The sequence below is a fragment of the Xenopus laevis genome, chromosome 8L, assembly GCF_017654675.1.
Source record: "Xenopus laevis strain J_2021 chromosome 8L, Xenopus_laevis_v10.1, whole genome shotgun sequence".
Classification (NCBI taxonomy): domain Eukaryota; kingdom Metazoa; phylum Chordata; class Amphibia; order Anura; family Pipidae; genus Xenopus; species Xenopus laevis.
Window position 1 is genome coordinate 125165910 of NC_054385.1, and position 18076 is coordinate 125183985.

Here is an 18076-nt window from a genome sequence, read left to right on the forward strand (position 1 = left end):
AAATATAAATGAACGTTTATACAATACAAGTGCTTTCAGTGACTTTAATGGCAAATGGGAAACAAATGTGAAATAAGAAAGAGAGGACATTGATAAGTATGTCAGACTCACTCAAAATGAACCCACAATAAAACTCACTGACACTGGTCCAAGTTGGAGGAAAAGCCACAGCTTTTATTCATGTTGAACTCTATGATTTTGCCAAGAAACAATAGAAGCATGCTATAGCTTTAACAAAATGCATGTTCTGCCGTAAGCTGCCAGGAGTACTATTTTGGCAATAAACAAATAAAAACATAAAACCAAACTCACTTTATTCCTCCTAAAAGTTGTGACAATTTTTTTATTTTTTTTTAATCTCTGGTGGGAGGGGGAGACTGAAAGCTCTTCATCACGCTCAGCCAATTGACCTGGATCGCCTCAAGGACTGTTCCAGATCAGGTAAGTTCCCACCTGTGTCAAGTATTTAAACCCTCTGTCCACGATCACCTGACCTCCACCAGCCAATAATCATCCAGCTATACCTGCAATATTGCCCAAAGCTGTAGCAAAATTACAATGTTGCTTGCAGCATACAGACCTGATTGTAAGTAAAAAGAAGGGCTCGTTCCCCAATCCCCTAGTATAATTCCATTTAAACGTTTTTGGCTTTATTCGAATAAAATGCACTTTACAAAGTTGAAGGCATCAAAAGGCACTCTAGAATTACAGGTATGGGATCGAGAAATTGTTGAATTACGGGGAAGTTCATCGTCCATAGACTCCGTTTTATCCAAATAATCCACATTTTTAAAAATGATTTCCTTTGATTACAAATTATGGAAAAATTCATTATTTGGAAATTCGCGAAACGGCGCCGGCGTCAAAAATGGGCGCCGGCGTCAAAAACGAGACGCCGGCGCAAATTCGCCGCAAATTCGCGCCTGGCGAATAAATTCGCCCATCACTAGTCCTGAGCATTCTGGATAACAGGTCCCATACCTGTATTAGGTAATTATTAACTTTCTTGAAATGTCTGTAGTATTCATGTACAGTATATGTACTAGATACACTTGTACTCTGGTTATCTGTCCATCTCTATAAAAATCATTTGTGTGTGCAGAGTTTATAATGGTGATCCAGAGGTGGAACTGAATAAATAGACCCTAAAGGGTATTACAATAAAGTGTTCAGTAGGGAGGATATAATTGTACTGTAAGAGAGAAGCCAAACTGGACCACACAGAGATCCAGAATAATCTCAGGCAAATCCAGAGCAACATTACCTTTTAGCTGCCCCCATTGACATTATACCATTCCCCTTTGGACAATAGACTTCAAGAACATTTGGGCAGGTGCCACTTTACTTCTTGTATTTTTGTAATTTGTATGTTCAGTGTATGCACCTATTCTTTGTACACTGCTGTGGAATATATTGTCACTTGATGATGATGATAATAATAATAAAAGTGATAATAATGAGTCAAGATCACTGCATAGACAGTGTACAGACAGGATCACTGATACTCTGGGCCTTCAGAGAGAGCGGTGGAGCTAAAGCCTGCCTAGCGGTATAAAACTGCAATTAGCTCAACATTAATATTGTGTGTTCTGGGCATAATTTTATATTTATTGCCTCAATACATTTTCACCAATGCAGGGCAGCTTTCCCTGGTCACCATTCCTTATATGCACTGGCCACAAGCTAGTAGGAAAGATTTTCTGTAGAACGTGTGTAGTATTTTTATTTCTACAGTTGTTCAAGATTCAGGTTACTCCCATTTTGGCCGCTTCCCAATCCTAAAAGGAAAAATAGTTGATTCAGCACAAATGAAATTCAATGTCAACCAAAGAATATCAATGTCAACCAATAAACCCACGGAAGGGAATAATTACATTTTAAAAGGTTATAACAACATTTATTATTATTACTACTACTAAAAATAGTAATTTATTTTATTACACGTTACTTTTGACTACATTAGAGGTCTACATGCTAGGTATTTATATAATATATAACTATACATTCTGTGCATATGTGTACATTGCTTCAACTAAGCCTTATTCTCTCTTTAATTCTTAGGGGCCCATTTACTTAGCTTGAGTGAAGCAATAGAATAAAAAAAACGTTGAATTTCGAATGTTTTTTTGGCTACTTCGACCATCAAATGGGCTACTTCGACTACAACTTCGAATCAAACGATTTGAACTAAAAATCATTCGACTATTCGACCATTCAATAGTCAAAGTACTGTCTCTTTAAAAAAAAACTTTGACCCTCTAGTTCGCCACCTAAAACCCACCGAAGTCAATGTTAGCCTATGAGGAAGGTCCCCAACTTCGACAGTCAAATATCGAGGGTTAATAAACCCTCGATATTCGACCATAAGTATATTTGCCCCTTATTGTTAAGTCACCATATGGCAAATCCTATAACTTCAGAGGGGCCTGAATGGTCGAGGAGTCTACTGTTTGGTTCCCCATCTTCAGGTCCCACATTGGCCTTCTCCAGCTCTCTCTGCCCACTACCCAAACTAATGAGGGGAGGGAGGACAAGGAAGGAGCACACGCTTGGTTTTGTGAGCCAGACCACCTGAAGAACTTCTGGTGGGGAGCCGGCTCTGCTTAATTACACCACTGACAATCACAGACAATGGGTTCCTCATGCAAGCACAGAAGGCCAATAACTTTACATTACGTAAAGTCAAAAAAACCTGTTTCCAAAACTACACAAATTTCCATAGTGTTTTTTTTGTAAAATTAAACAATTTGGGGGTCATTAACAGAGACCCCTGAACACAAGAGCAATAGTGCACCCTTATTGCTCATTTAAAGGACCAGTAACATCAAAAAATGAAATTGTTTTAAAGTAATAAAAATATAATGCACTGTTGCCCTTCACTAGAAAAACGGGTGTGATTGCTTCAGAAACACTACTATAGTTTATATAAATAAGCTGCTGTGTAGCAATGGGGGCAGCCATTCAAGCACAGGATACACAGTAGATAACAGATAAGTACTACTATAGTTTATATAAATAAGCTGCTGTGTAGCAATGGGGGCAGCCATTCAAGCACAGGATACACAGTAGATAACAGATAAGTACTACTATAGTTTATATAAATAAGCTGCTGTGTAGCAATGGGGGCAGCCATTCAAGCACAGGATACACAGTAGATAACAGATAAGCACTACTATAGTTTATATAAACAAGATGCTGTGTAGCCATGGGGGCAGCCATTCAAGCACAGGATACACAGTAGATAACAGATAAGTACTACTATAGTTTATATAAACAAGCTGCTGTGTAGCCATGGGGGCAGCCATTCAAGCACAGGATACACAGTAGATAACAGATAAGTACTACTATGGTTTATATAAACAAGCTGCTGTGTAGCCATGGGGGCAGCCATTCAGGCACAGGATACACAGTAGATAACAGATAAGTACTACTATAGTTTATATAACCAAGCTGCTGTGTAGCCATGGGGGCAGCCATTCAAGCACAGGATACACAGTAGATAACAGATAAGTACTACTATAGTTTATATAAACAAGCTGCTGTGTAGCCATGGGGGCAGCCATTCAAGCACAGGATACAGAGTAGATAATAGATAAGTACTACTATAGTTTATATAAACAAGCTGCTGTGTAGCCATGGGGGCAGCCATTCAAAGGAGAAAAGGCTCAGGTTACACAACAGATAATAGATAAGCTCTGTAGAACATAATGTTATCTTTATCCACTACTTGTCTTGTGCCATATAGACTTTTTTCAATTTCTCAGCAGCTTGTTTATATGAACGATAGTAGCGTTTCTGAAGCAAACACATAATTTTTTCCAGTGCAGGGCAACACTACATGATATTTTCATTACTTTAATACACTTTCATTTTTTGCTGTTTCTGGTCCTTTAAAATGCATATACAGTACATCTGGGGTCTAACTGCACTGTGCACCTTGCGCTGGATAATAAATTCAGTGCAAAGTACACAATCCTGTCCGGTTGAATGTTTTTATGTCATGCACTGAGTTACCAACTAAATAAACTTGTGGGATAACCATGATAAGAATTCTATAATACCGTAGTAGACATCAGAGTAGATGAGGTTGGGAAAAAAAGACATCAAGTTCAACCATTTGGTCTAAAGTTAATCACGTCAATTGTAAAATCTGGGCTGTCATTCCAAAAGAAAGGACATTAGACTACAAGTAAAAAAAAGTCATTATTTCATCTACATGTCCAAAAAACAGCCTAACACGTTATATGCCTTGAGGCATAAAATGCATTAGGCTCATTTTACTCATCCTGGAGACATGATTCAGTTGCACGTGATACACCAAATCAGGCCATCATCAACTTGCATATTTTTTTTTAAATCGCCGAAAGGTGAGTGTAACATTCAGGGCCGCTCCTGCCATGAAGCATGGTGAGAACCTTGCCTCAGGCGGCAGTGAGCGGCCAGTTACAAGGGGCAACAAAAAGCCGCCTCTTGTAACTTTAAGAGCCGAACTTCCCCCTTTGACCTGCTCCGACACTGTTTTTTAAGAGAGGAGCGGAAAAGGAGGGTCAGCAACTGGGGCTGCTGCCTCACGCTGCAGCAGCACCAGAATCGCCGCTGGTAACATTTAGGGGCACTTCGCCAGGCGTAGTTTCGCCAGCGCTTCGCAAATTCACTAATACCGAAGTTGCGCTCAGGGGTAGCGTAAGGTTGCGAAGTTGCGCTAGCGTTGATTCGCTAAGTAAAGCGAAGTTACGCTAGCGAAGGCTAATTTGCATACGGCGCCAAATTCAAATTTCAATGGAGGAATATGTATCAGCACTACAAATGGCTAGAAAAGCTTCAAATCAGCAAATAAAAATGTTATTTTGCCCTACACATGCCCCGGCTGCCGCATAAAGAAATAAGACTGAGCGCCGCGTCCGCATATGCACTCGCCGTGGACCAGGAAATCGGAGGTCAGGAGGGGGGCCTCGGGACTGCACTTTGCAGGCACTTTTTTGCAGCCCCGATGGGCCCAGAAGGCTCCAGTCTGACCGTGGGCAAGTGACAGAAGTGCAAGGGACATGCATGAACACAAGTAGCTTTTATAAATGTCATCAATGCACATGCAATTTTGCATTCATTTTAGCTCACTGCGGTTGCAATTGTGTTTGTAAATGAGCCTTTATGCCAAGCTTATTATTACTTATTATTGGGTGTATTACAAGTACCCAGTCAATTATATGAAATGCATTAATACTCGTAGTAGAATATGGTTTCAAGTTTGGCCCAATTATTGTTTTGGCAGTTTCCATATAGGGTTTTTCCTCTGGGTTGGATGTTTTTGGGGAGGTTTGCATTAGATGGATGTGTGCAGGGCCAGACTGGGGGTAAAAAGCAGCCCGGGCAAAAAAAATCAAAGCAGCCCACATATAAAGGCGCAATGGTCTGACTTGTACACATCCACTCATATATTGGGGTAAAACTGAAAAAATGTATGCGCATAAAGAGCTGCCTTAGGGGTTGTTCATCTTCAATTTAATTTTTAGTATGATGTAGAGAGGGACATTCTGAGACCATTTCCAATTGGTTTTCATTTTTTATTAATTGTGGTTTTTGAGTTATTTAGCTTTTTATTCAGCAGCTCTCCAGTTTGTAATTAAAGCCGTCTGGTTCCTAGGGACAGAGTGACTGAGAGTGCAGAGAGAAACAGAGAGAGGGACAGAGGAACAGAATGACAGAGAGTGCAGAGAGAGAGGAAGAGAGAGGGACAAAGTGACAGATAGAGGGGAAGAGAGAGGGACAGAATGACAGAGAGAGACAGAGAGAGGGGAAGAGAGAGGGACAGAGTGACAGAGAGAGACAGAGTGACAGAGAGAGGGGAAGAGAGAGGGACAGAGTGACAGAGTGACAGGGAGAGGGGAAGAGAGAGGGACAGAGTGACAGAGAGAGACAGAGAGGGGGGAAGAGAGAGGGACAGAGTGACAGAGAGAGACAGAGTGACAGGGAGAGGGGAAGAGAGAATGACAGAGTGACAGAGAGAGAGAGAGAGTGTGACAGACAGTGCAGAAGGAGACAGAGAGGGACAGGGACAGAGAGTGACAAAGACTCACAGAAACGAAGTGCAGAGAGAGATCCGGTCTTCAGCGATGTTCACGATCTTAAGGGGGGCCAGCTAATCCTGAAAGAGCAGCACAGCCGGCCCCCCTTTAAATCTAAATCTTGCTGGGCCTGGGACTGTAGCCTCCTGATAGCGCGCGGGCCTGCATAGAGCACGGCAGCAGCAGAACAGAGGAGTGGGAGGGGCAGAGCAACAGTGGGAGAGAGGATGCAGGAGCGGTCCTAGAGCCCGCCTGATGCATTGAAAGGCAGTGGCACTTTCTAATAAGGTGTAGAGATCAGGATCGGCCCACTTAAAGAAAAAATAGAGCGGCCTCTCTGGCAAATGCCCGAACAGACAGATTGTCAGTCCGGTCCTGGATGTGTGTCTTTGATGAGGAGACCAGTTTCTCTGTGCTTGAAATTTGTGGTCCACCAGTAATATTGTATTAGTACTAATTATAGGTCTGTAGGTATCATATGGGGTTATATTGTTCTCCTTATCACACACTGTACCTTTACTGTATGTTCAGTATAAAGCAATATATCTTTATAACTTCAACCTTGGACTTTGAGAATATTACCTCCCCATCTAACTCTTAGGGGAAAATTTATTAAGGTTCGAATGGCAAATTCAAATTTTTTTATTGTCTTTTTTCGGTCAAAACTCACATTTTGAGATTAAAACCACCAACTCGAATTCAAATGCGAGATTTATCATCCCCCTACCATGGAAGTAACTCAAATTCAATAGGTCGCCACGTAAAACCTACCGAGTTCATGTAGAAGTCAATGGATGATCTATTTGAAGAAGTTAATAGCCTTCCTGAGTTTTTTTTGGAGAAAAACTTGATTCGAATTACGTTCTAATTAGATTCAAGTTTTCTGGTCAGTAACATTAGAATTTTAGACAGTGAGTTTTTTCTTAAATAAGATACCTTTTCGGCAAACCTAGGTTGTGAGCATTCTGGATAACAGATCCCATTCCTGTACAAACTCACACAGTTACTAAACAATGTATTAAACAGATGGAGGTGGCTTTGGTAGTTTTTGTCTGTTTCACTATGTACAGTATGTGTATTTCCAAAATCTGCCTATAATGTTAGAGTAAGGGCTACAAGGAACATTTTAACTGAACATTTGAAAATCCTACAGAAAAACAAGAGAATATGACAATACATACCTTTACTCTTTCTCTGTTTATATATGAATATTCCCAGGGCAAAAAGGGCAAGGACAAGAAGAGCAGTCCCACCGATCAGGAGGTACAACATGCTTCTATTACTGGATTCTGTTTATTAGGTGGAAAGAAGATGATTTTAAAAGGTAAACACAACTTAATGAAAAAAAAAATCAGCCTCTAAAGTTGTTGGTTACAGGTTGTGCTAATCCTGTGAGAATTCTAATGGATCAGATTATTTGTGGTTCTTCAACAGAATTAATAAAGCCTTGCTGGCTACTTTAGAACTTCAGGAGATGTTGAATACTGAAAGTACTGTAGGGGATGTTTCCTTCAACCTAGGGCATCAGTGATTAGAAGATGATGGTTTCATGTATTAGAACAATAAATTACATATAAATATATTTGTGGTGACTAATGTAATTTCTGGATATAGTAAACATTTTTGGGCACAAAATAAATGTTTTGAGCACAAAATTATTGGGATCAACAATTTAAAACTCACCAAATGGTACAACCAGGGGATTCTCCAAACTGCTGTGATCCACATGGCAGGAGTAAGTGGCGCCCTCCTCTGGTGTTACCTCCACACTGACTCTGATCTGATAGGTGCCATCAGGGTTTGGCAGGATCTCTGCTGATTCCTCGGAGTAAATCTCATCTCTCCCATTCTTTATCCACTTCACTTCCACATCTCGGGGGTAGAACCCATACACCCAGCAGTGCAGTTTGGTACCACTCTCTGACTCTGAGCTGGAAATCTTCACTTTAGGGTGAACTGACAGGAAGGGAGGGAGAGAGGTGAAATGCTTTTCGCAAGAAACCCATATTCAAAGAATAGAGAAATAGATTGTGTTTCACCTTTGGTTAAATTTGAAAGAAAGAGGCTGCTCTGATGTTTTTCTGCTTAGGAAAGATGTGAGAAAGGTTTCTGATATCTTTCCTAAGCAGAAGCAACCTTTCTTTCTCCTGACAACTTCCTTGACTATTTGGTTATCAGAATAGTGGGAAACTGACCAGCAGGTGGTGCTGTTGTAACAAAATTAATTTATATTAACAGTACAAGTATAAGTCATGGAAAAACATGGGTTTTTTTTTTTCAAAATGCATCAGTTAATAGTGCTGCTATAGTAAACTGCACTGAAATCCATTTTTCAAAAGAACAAATAGATTTTTTTTTATAATTAATGTTGAAATCTGACATGGGGATAGACATGTTGTCAGTTTCCCAGGTGCCCCCAGTCATGTGACTTGTGCTCTGATAAACTTCAGTCTGCTGTATTGCAAGTTGGAATATTATCACCCTCCCCCCCCCACCCAGCAGCCCCTCAGCAGAACAATGGGAAGGTATCCAGATAACAGTTCACTGGTAGATATAAGCATAGCGCACAGTAGTAAAAATCCATGTCCCCTTATGACTCCTTCCATTACACTAACTAAGAGAAACAACAGCCTGCCAGAAAGCAGTTCCATCCTAAAGTGCTGGATCTTTCTGAAAGCACATGACCAGGCAAAATGACCTGAGATGCACCTACACGCCAATATTATAACTTGAAAAAATTATACTTGTTGCTTCAAGAATGAACGTTTACATGGTAGAGTGAATTGTTTGTAGTGTAAACAGTGTAATTGAAATAAAAACTACACCATGAAAATCATGCCAAAATCCCTTTAATATCTTGGAATTTTACATTCACTTATTTTAAAGGTTTTCTTATCCTTTAAACACAAAGAATGCAAAGGCTGCAGTGGCAATGCTCTGAGTAGTTAAAGGAGAGAGGGCAAAGATTTAGGAATGAAAGTTGAGCAAGATAAACTAAAGACCTTGTATAATTAAGGTGAGATAATAATTAGGTCCATCTAGCAAAGAAAATTGACTTTACTTTCACAGTTGGATTTTGCCTTCGATGTAATGATCAATTACAATTATGAAAATGTACTGGTAGTATAACTGAAAGCTCCTGAGACCCACAGCAAACTCATTTTAGAACCTCCCTAGACTTTAGGACAATCACCTGTTTTGCAAAGATATAATAAAACTGCATGCTCTTTATGAACTCACTGGGCCACCATACCCCCTGGCTCCCCATCAGCCTGGATATTTTTTTAATTAAAAGTACATTAAGATGAATGTATGTCTGTATTGAATTAATTGCAGTCTTTAAATGTTCATTGAAACATATCATACACAAGACATATCATAGGATCTCACCTTTCTTCTCCATGTAGGCTGATATATAATGGAGATATAACTTAAGTTGTTGGATACATTCATTATCCATGTAGATCTTATTATCAGTAGCATCATCATAGCGCTTATTCCATTGGTCCATCATAACCAGAGCCTCTTGAGTTACAGACACATACACCACCTTCTCTTTATCCAATGCTATAATCTCTTTGCCATTAAACCCAATCTTCTCATTTCCACCAGCCGTACCATCCTCTTTCAGCTCACAGACAAACCTCCTCTGGTAGACAGGGAACCCTCCATTATCTGTAAAACAAATAGTGAAGCAGTATTCATTAGTTCTGAGAAGATCGTGGTCTCACGATCAGGATCTGACCTTTTAAAAATCTCAACATCTATGGCCAGCTTTAGCCTTGACCTTCATGGGCAGGTGTGTCCAATCATGAGAAAAGGTATTTAAGGTGGCCAATTGCAAGTTGTGCTTCTGTTTGACTCTCCTCTGAAGAGTGACAGCATGGGATCCTCAAAGCAACTCTCAAAAGATCTGAAAACAAAGATTGTTCAGTATCATGGTTTAGGGGAAGGCTACAAAAAGCTATCTCAGAGGTTTAAACTGTCAGTTTCAACTGTAAGGAATGTAATCAGGAAATGGAAGGCCACAGGCACAGTTGCTGTAAAACCCAGGTCCGGCAGGCCAAGAAAAATACAGAAGCGGCATATGCAGAGGATTGTAAGAATGGTTATAGACAACCCAAAGATCACCTCCAAAGACCTGCAAGAACATCTCGCTGCAGATGGTGTATCTGTACATCGTTCTACAATTCAGTCCAACTTGCACAAAGATGATCTATATGGCAGGGTGATGAGAAAGAAGCCCTTTCTGCACTCACACAAACACAAACAGAGTCGCTTGTTGTATACAAAAGCTCATTTAGACAAGCCACTGTCATTTTGGAACAAAGTGCTTTGGACTGCTGAGACAAAATTTAGTTACCGTATATACTCGAGTATAAGCCGAGTTTTTCAGCATCCAAAATGTGCTGAAAAAGTCTACCTCATCTTATACTCGAGTCAGCGGGCAGTAGCTGAGATTGCAGTCACTTTTAATCATTCCTATACCAACAGTACGCTTGGGGAGAGACTGCAATATCACACAGCGCCCTCTGTTGGTTATATGAAAGAATAACAGTGACTGCAATATAACACAGCGCCCTCTGTTGGTTATATGAAAGAATAACAGTGACTGCAATATCACACAGCGCCCTCTGTTGGTTATATGAAAGAATAACAGTGCGCCCTCTGTTGGTTATATGAAAGAATAACAGTGCGCCCTCTGTTGGTTATATGAAAGATTAACAGTGACTGCAATATCACACAGTGCCCTGTGTTGGTTATATGAAAGAATAACAGTGACTGCAATATCACACAGCACCATCTGTTGTTTATATGGAAGAATAACAGTGACTGCAATATCACACAGCGCCATCTGTTGGTTATATGAAAGATTAACAGTGACTGCAATATCACACAGCGTCCTCTTTTGGTTACATGAAAGATTAACAGTGACTGCAATATCACACAGCGTCCTCTTTTGGTTATATGAAAGAATAACAGTGACTGCAATATCACACAGCGCCATCTGTTGGTTATATGAAAGAATAACAGTGAGCCCTCTGTTGGTTATATGAAAGATTAACAGTGACTGCAATATCACACAGCGCCATCTGTTGGTTATATGAAAGAATAACAGTGACTGCAATATCACACAGCGTCCTCTTTTGGTTATATGAAAGAATAACAGTGACTGCAATATCACACAGCGCCATCTGTTGGTTATATGAAAGAATAACAGTGAGCCCTCTGTTGGTTATATGAAAGATTAACAGTGACTGCAATATCACACAGCGCCATCTGTTGGTTATATGAAAGAATAACAGTAAGCCCTCTGTTGGTTATATGAAAGATTAACAGTGACTGCAATATCACACAGCGCCATCTGTTGGTTATATGAAAGAATAACAGTGACTGCAATATCACACAGCGCCCTCTTTTGGTTATATGAAAGAATAACAGTGACTGCAATATCACACAGCGCCCTCTGTTGGTTATATGATGGATTAACAGTGATGGCAATATCACACAGCGCCCTCTTTTGGTTATAAGAAAGAATAACAGTGATGGCAATATCACACAGCACCCTCTGCACATGGTAGTGGGACAGTGGGACAATGCGCACAGTAATCCATTTGGCAATTCTCAGTCACCATCAACTTTGCAAAGAAGTCCGGTTGATCGCTGGGGGGGTCGCTTTGGCGGAATGTGCGCTGCTGGGAGACAGGGCTATAGTTGTGTCTAGGCTTATACTCGAGTCAATAAATTTTCCCAGTTTTTGTAGGTAAAATTAGGTACCTCGGCTTATAATCAGGTCGGCTTATACTCGCGTATACTCGAAAATATATGTCATAACAAAAAGCGCTTTGCATGGAGGAAGAAGAACACCGCATCCGTACTCACCATATGTCTTGTTTAAAAACCCCATTATAAATTCCATTTTGTCTCTTTCAGTAATCTCCAATTCCTGAGCAAATTTAGTCTGCATCTCCAGGTGCTCAGTCAGGGCATCCTCTGGCACGGCAATAAAAGACTCATTAAGTGGAATCAAAACCTGAGCCCGGCGTGTGTCACTGTTGTACTTTCCACACTTGAAGTCATCTATATACACATATATAGTATATACTGGCAGGCCCGGGGTAGGGGAGAATATTCGTGTTATGAGATATCGGAGAGTGTGGCCACCTGTAATACAACAAAACACAGATATGTATTTTTAAGCTTTATAGTTGGAATATTATAGGTAATATGTGGTATATTTATGGAGAAGAAAAACTATTTTTTATGGGAAGTAATTGCATAGTTACAAAGCAGACACAGCATTTTATACTTGGAAGCAATTTAGATGACCTATAAAATTGCATAAGCCTCACAGAATGTACAGAAATATATTCATTAGCACATAAATAAAAGTCTAACGCATTTTGTGCCTGATAGGGCACTTGCTCATAGGCTAACGGATATGGCGTTTACAATTTCCAGTACCAATAGTGACATCACCTCCCAACCACCAATCAAATTGCTTCAAAATTTGAACAGTGTTGCAAAGGCACCCATAGGTGTATAGAGAACAATAACACCTTACACACGTTTCAAAGCCAACAAACACCCGCTCATGTACACAATTTCATACTGGCCCATAGGAATACCAGGAAAACTCCCGATAGATTCAGGTGTCAGTGGGCCTCTTGCTTCTAAACATTTGGCCTATTTAATGGCTATTCCCTATTTCTATGACATACCTCCCAACATTTTGGAAATCGAAAAAAAGGGACAAAAAGATTTGCCACACCCTTTTTTGCAGCCACACCCCCTAATTACCATGCCCATTTTACAAAATGTGCCAGGTTATGAAGGTTTGAACACATTTCTGCAGTTTTTATGTTTTATTACAGTTTTACTAATGTAGGTGAATTGCTCTTTAAGCTGTGAGTCTAACTTCTCCCAAGGGACAAAAACAAATGTATCAAGTATCTATTCTGTGCTCTCTGCCAAGAGCCAATTGTATGTTTTTTGGCTGTTCAGTGCAGAGAAATAGGGACTTTCCCTTCAGTGAAGAAAAATAGGGACTTTCCCTTCAGTGCAGAGAAATCAGAGACAGAGATCTGTCAGATCGCACTAAAATCGGTCGTTAAGAAGAAAAAACTTAACGTCTTTACCTATTATTATTATTATATAAGAGCTAACATTGAGCACCTCTTACCGATATACCGATATACAAGAATTATAAAAGTTCTAGTGGAGAAAAGTTTTGACATTTTGTACCTATTATTATAACTAACATGTATTTATATAGCGCCAACATATTTCGCAGCGCTGTATCTTCCATCCTAATGTCCCCAGTGGATCTCAAGAGGGAAACTAGCCGGAGTGCACTTGCACCCCATTCCCCCGAATTCGGGCCGAATTCAAGTCCTGTATTAGATCCCTAGGGACTACAAGTAAGTCCTAAATGGTATAACTAACTGAGGTATAATTTGGCACCTCCTTTTTTTCACTTGCACTTATTTATAATTTGTTCACGTGTTTAATCCTTGATAAAGGTCCCAATATAGGACCGAAATGTTGGAATTACAATAACATGGTGGAATAAAGAAACTTTATCATTTTTTACAATAATGGAGTGCTGGTCATTATACACATAAATGCCTGCTGGAAAAGTAATTACCTTTTACAGATTCAAAGAAAGCTGAATTAATCACATTACATTTCATGCAGTTCAGCAGTAAAAAGTAACCGGCACGGCAAAATGGCACAAAATCACTACAGTTCACCCCTACTGCACGTAAGTTACAACTCCAAGCAGTCCTCCCAGTACAGATATGGGACCTGTTGCCTGGAGTTTTCTGGATAAAGGATATTTCTATAATTTGGTTCTTCGTGGCTTAAGTCCACTAGAAAAGCATATAAACATTAAATAAACCCAATAGGCTGGTTTTGCTTCCAATAAGGATTAATTATATCTTATAGTACAAGCTACTTTTTTATTATTACACAGAAAAAGGAAATCATTTTAAAAAATTTAGATTATTTGGATGAAATGGAGTCTATGGGAGACAGCTTTCTAGATAATGGGTTTTCGGATAATGGATCCCATACCTGTATAATGTGGAAAACTGGTGGTTATTCTAGTACAGTAGGAACTAGAAGTTGTAAGTAGGACCTCCTGATCTACAGTAAGTAGCCCAACTCTACCTGCCTAGGTACAGGGTCGGACTAGTCTGGACACCGGGAAAAAACCCAGTGGGCCCTGGCCCTCATGGGACCCACCGACCCAGACCTGCTCCCCCATTTGCCTCATAAAGAGCTTAAATTGCCCACATGCTCGTGCTGGGCCCGGGAATTGGAGGTCAAGGGGGAGAGCCCGTCGTTTGCAGCCCCGGTTAGCCCCCAAGGCTCCAGTCCAACCCTGCCTAGGTTCCAGGCCCGGATTCATGGAAAGGCCACCTAGGCTCGGGCCTAGGGTGGCAGGATTTTAGGGGGGCGGCATGCTGCCCAACCACACCCACATTGGTTCAAAAACAGTGGGGATGCGCTGGAGATAAAATCATTTTTAATGTGCATCAATCCCTATTGCTCTGGTCCAGATGATGAAGATTTTCCCAAATAAAGGGGAGGGAACAGGGGCGATGAATGGCAGTGGGCCTAGGGGCGCCACTATGTAAATCCGGCCCTGCTAGGTTCACATTACAGCCAGAGGGCCCCTAATCCAGCATATACACATTGTGCCTAAAGTGTCTCCCTCAGATTTGGGGAAATCTATTAATACTTTGGCAGAGAGTTGGAGAATTCAAGACTTTAAGCTTATTCATTTAGGATATGGGAATGTATCTCTAATAGTCCTATATCATTTTGTCCTAAATGTGACGAGACCAATGTGTCACTTTTTCATTATTTATGGTCCTGTCGAAAAATTAACCTATTTTGGAGGGAAGTTGCTAAATTTTTGAATTCTAGACTGAAGATAAAAATTAAACTATCTCCGTGTTTTGCTTTACTGCATCTAGATGTTAATATGCCTTCTGCAATTCCTAAGTTAAATATTATCTCCCATGAGAGTAAATTATCGACTTCTTTTTTTCTAGCTGCTTCTAGGAAAGCTTTATTTAATTTCTGGTTACAAAGGGAACCCCCCTCATTATAGAACATCATCTCTTATATGAATCAGCTTAGTTGGCAAGAAGCCTTAATAACTAAAACTAAAGGTAGTATTTCCAAAGATTCATTCAGGCTGGTTTGGTCTCCTTATTTTGAAATCTGTAACTCCAATACTGGCGATCAAATAATGCACTTTCTTCAATAGTAAGATGACCTACCTGACATTCCAGATGATAAATGGGCTTTTTCTTTCTTTTATTACATTTGCACCCACTGGCTTAGTTAATTTTAGTTTGTTTTTGTTGTTGTTCATGGATGATATAGTTTTGATAATATCATGCCATTGTCTTATGTGCAACATTATCTGCTTCATCTGCATAACATTTGTTGTCATTCTGAATTCATTTGTTTAATATGAAAATCAAATAAAATATTTTAAACACAATGGGGGTCATTTATCAACACTGGGCACATTTGCCCATGGAGTAACCCATGGCAACCAATCAAATTGCTGTACTCGATGTTCTACTTGCAGCTGACTTTAAAAAGCTAATCACTGATTGGTTACTATTAGTGATGGGCGAATTTATTCGACAGGTGCGAATTCGAGGCGAATTTGCGCGATTCGCCGCCAGCGAATAAATTCGCAAAACGCCCGTGAAAATTCGCGGAAAAATTCGCCGGCGTCAAAAACGAGACGCTGGCGGCATTTCGCAAATTTTTCGCTGCTTCGCGAATTTCGCGCGAAATTCGCAAATTTTTCGGCGAAGCGAAACGCCGCAAATTCGCCCATCACTAGTTACTATAGGTAACTGCCCATGGGCAAATTTTCCCAATGTTGATAAATGAGCCCCATTGTGTCTAAAAATAAAAACAAGAGCTGTATGGTCCCACAGCATCCCTAGGGCTACTATTCACTACAACACCCAGAATCCCTCCCTGACTTTTTGAAATGCATTTTCTTTTAATATTCCCCCACCTAATCACACATAAACAGCATCAATTGCAGCAAAACCGGTTTCATACATAATCATATGACCATCATACGAAGCTCAGTCTCTAGATAAAAACAACACATGAACAGTCAGAGACGCTGCAATGTTAGTACAAAAGACAACAGCCGACAGTTGCTACGATTCTTTAGGCTAGAGCCACGTGGATCTTGGCCAGTGGAGAAACGCAGGCTGAGAATCTGCTCCTCTGGTATCCAATGTGCCTGCGCCCGGATACATAACCTCGGCTAGACTGCAGGCAGAAGCAGCAGAAGGTTAAAGGATAAGTAAACCTTAAAAAATAAGTCAATATAAAATCCATGAGGGGGCTATGCTAAGCACTTTTGCTATGTACATTCATTATTTTATTTTTTTTTTAATTCCAAGAAATGAAGGGATACATGTCCTGTTAATTCTGACCACCAAGTAGTCCAGGAAGTTTTCAGGAGAAAGAAAGAGGCTGCTCTCATGTTCTTCTGCTTAAGAGAAAAATTATAAACCTTTCTCAAATCTCAAACAAAATGCATTCATATTAACAGTACATGTAGCCCACTGGAAAGGAGTGTCATGAACACTTTCCAAGATGGTAATTTACATCCTTTTTAAAATATTTCAGAACTCATGACAAGTGCAGTTATATAAACCTGCCCTAGAATGCTGTTTGAATAATATAAGTTAATTGCAAGCAGAAGGGTTTAGAATCAAGGTTCTAACACTTATTTCACAACAAAAGTATTACAGGCGATATAAATTACACAGGATATTGTTACTCACCGGCACAATGTACGGCACAGACACCCAGACTCAACAGCAGCAGCAGCAGCAGCAGCACAGTGTGACCCATTGTTACGTTATCTTTATACACAATGGAAAGACTCCAAGAATTACTCCAGCTCTGCTCATCGAATCTAGCATCAAATGCTAGTGCCAAACTTTCTCCGTACTGTAAAAATCTGGCCTGGGCTGGGCAGGATTAAATGTTCTGTCCAATAATAAAAAAGATAGAGTTACCAGGCAGAAAACAGATGTATTTGAAAGCATGAAGTTGGTAATGTTTAGAGGGGATCTAAGCCCAAGAAAAGGAATTGAAACTTGGAGCATTTTAGCAATTTCTGTTCATTTTTTGGAATTCCAGCTGTAAGTTGAATCAACATTCTGATATTAAGGGGAAAATTTACTAAGGTTTGAGTTTAGTTTTCCATGAAAATTACAGTTTTCAAGTCGTTTTATTTTGGTCAAAACTCGGGTTAAAAAAACTTTAATTTTTTTTTTTTTTTTAAACCCTCTAATTTTCCAGATTTATTATACCAGAACCAGACCCTCGAAATAGCTCGAATTAAAAAATATACCACCTAAAACCTGTCAAGATCATTTAGGAGTCAACAGCAGAGGTCCCTTGAACCATTTGAGGATGTTAACAGCCTGCATGATGTTCTATTTTTGCAGCATCAGGCTTTAATAAATCCAGAAAAAATTCGGAGTTTATAGTAACGAAGTAAAAAATGAATTATTCAAGTTTTTTCCATTCGGTCTCTAATATTTAACCCCCTAAAAGTCACAACCGTTCTGCAGTCATAGATGGATGTTGTGCCTATCAGTGCATTATAAAGACAGGGCAGAAGGCAGAAGATTGTGGAACTAATTTCCAAAAGTCAAAAAAGCGAGTATTATTTTTAGCATGCGCTAAAAACGGCATCACTTCCTGTATTTTTAGAATTAATAGGAAGCCTCATTTTTTTCTGATCGAGTTTTTAAAGGGGAAAACACCTTTTTAGAGGAAAAAAAAAACCTAGAATTTTTCGAGATTTATGATACCCCGAAGCTACTAAAAATCCAAAAATATTCCAGCTAAAACCTGTCAAGGTCATGTAGAAGTCACTGGCAGATGTCCCTTTTACAGTTTGAAGAGGCCATGATCTGCGGTGGGTCTCGTACAATGGGTCA

The 18076-nt window shown here is 39.9% G+C and overlaps 1 protein-coding gene across 1 annotated transcript; it reads right to left on the minus strand.

The window, feature by feature from the left end:
* Positions 1-1210: 1210 nt before the first annotated feature.
* On the minus strand, positions 1211-17060 carry LOC108699123 (major histocompatibility complex class I-related gene protein). Its single transcript, XM_018230981.2, has 6 exons — positions 16907-17060; positions 11946-12227; positions 9453-9737; positions 7746-8018; positions 7244-7351; positions 1211-1778 (listed from the first exon to the last, which is right to left on the minus strand). The coding sequence occupies exons 1-6, from the start codon at positions 16974-16976 to the stop codon at positions 1729-1731; spliced, it is 1068 nt and encodes a 355-aa protein (XP_018086470.2). The 5' UTR covers positions 16977-17060; the 3' UTR covers positions 1211-1728.
* Positions 17061-18076: the final 1016 nt, after the last annotated feature.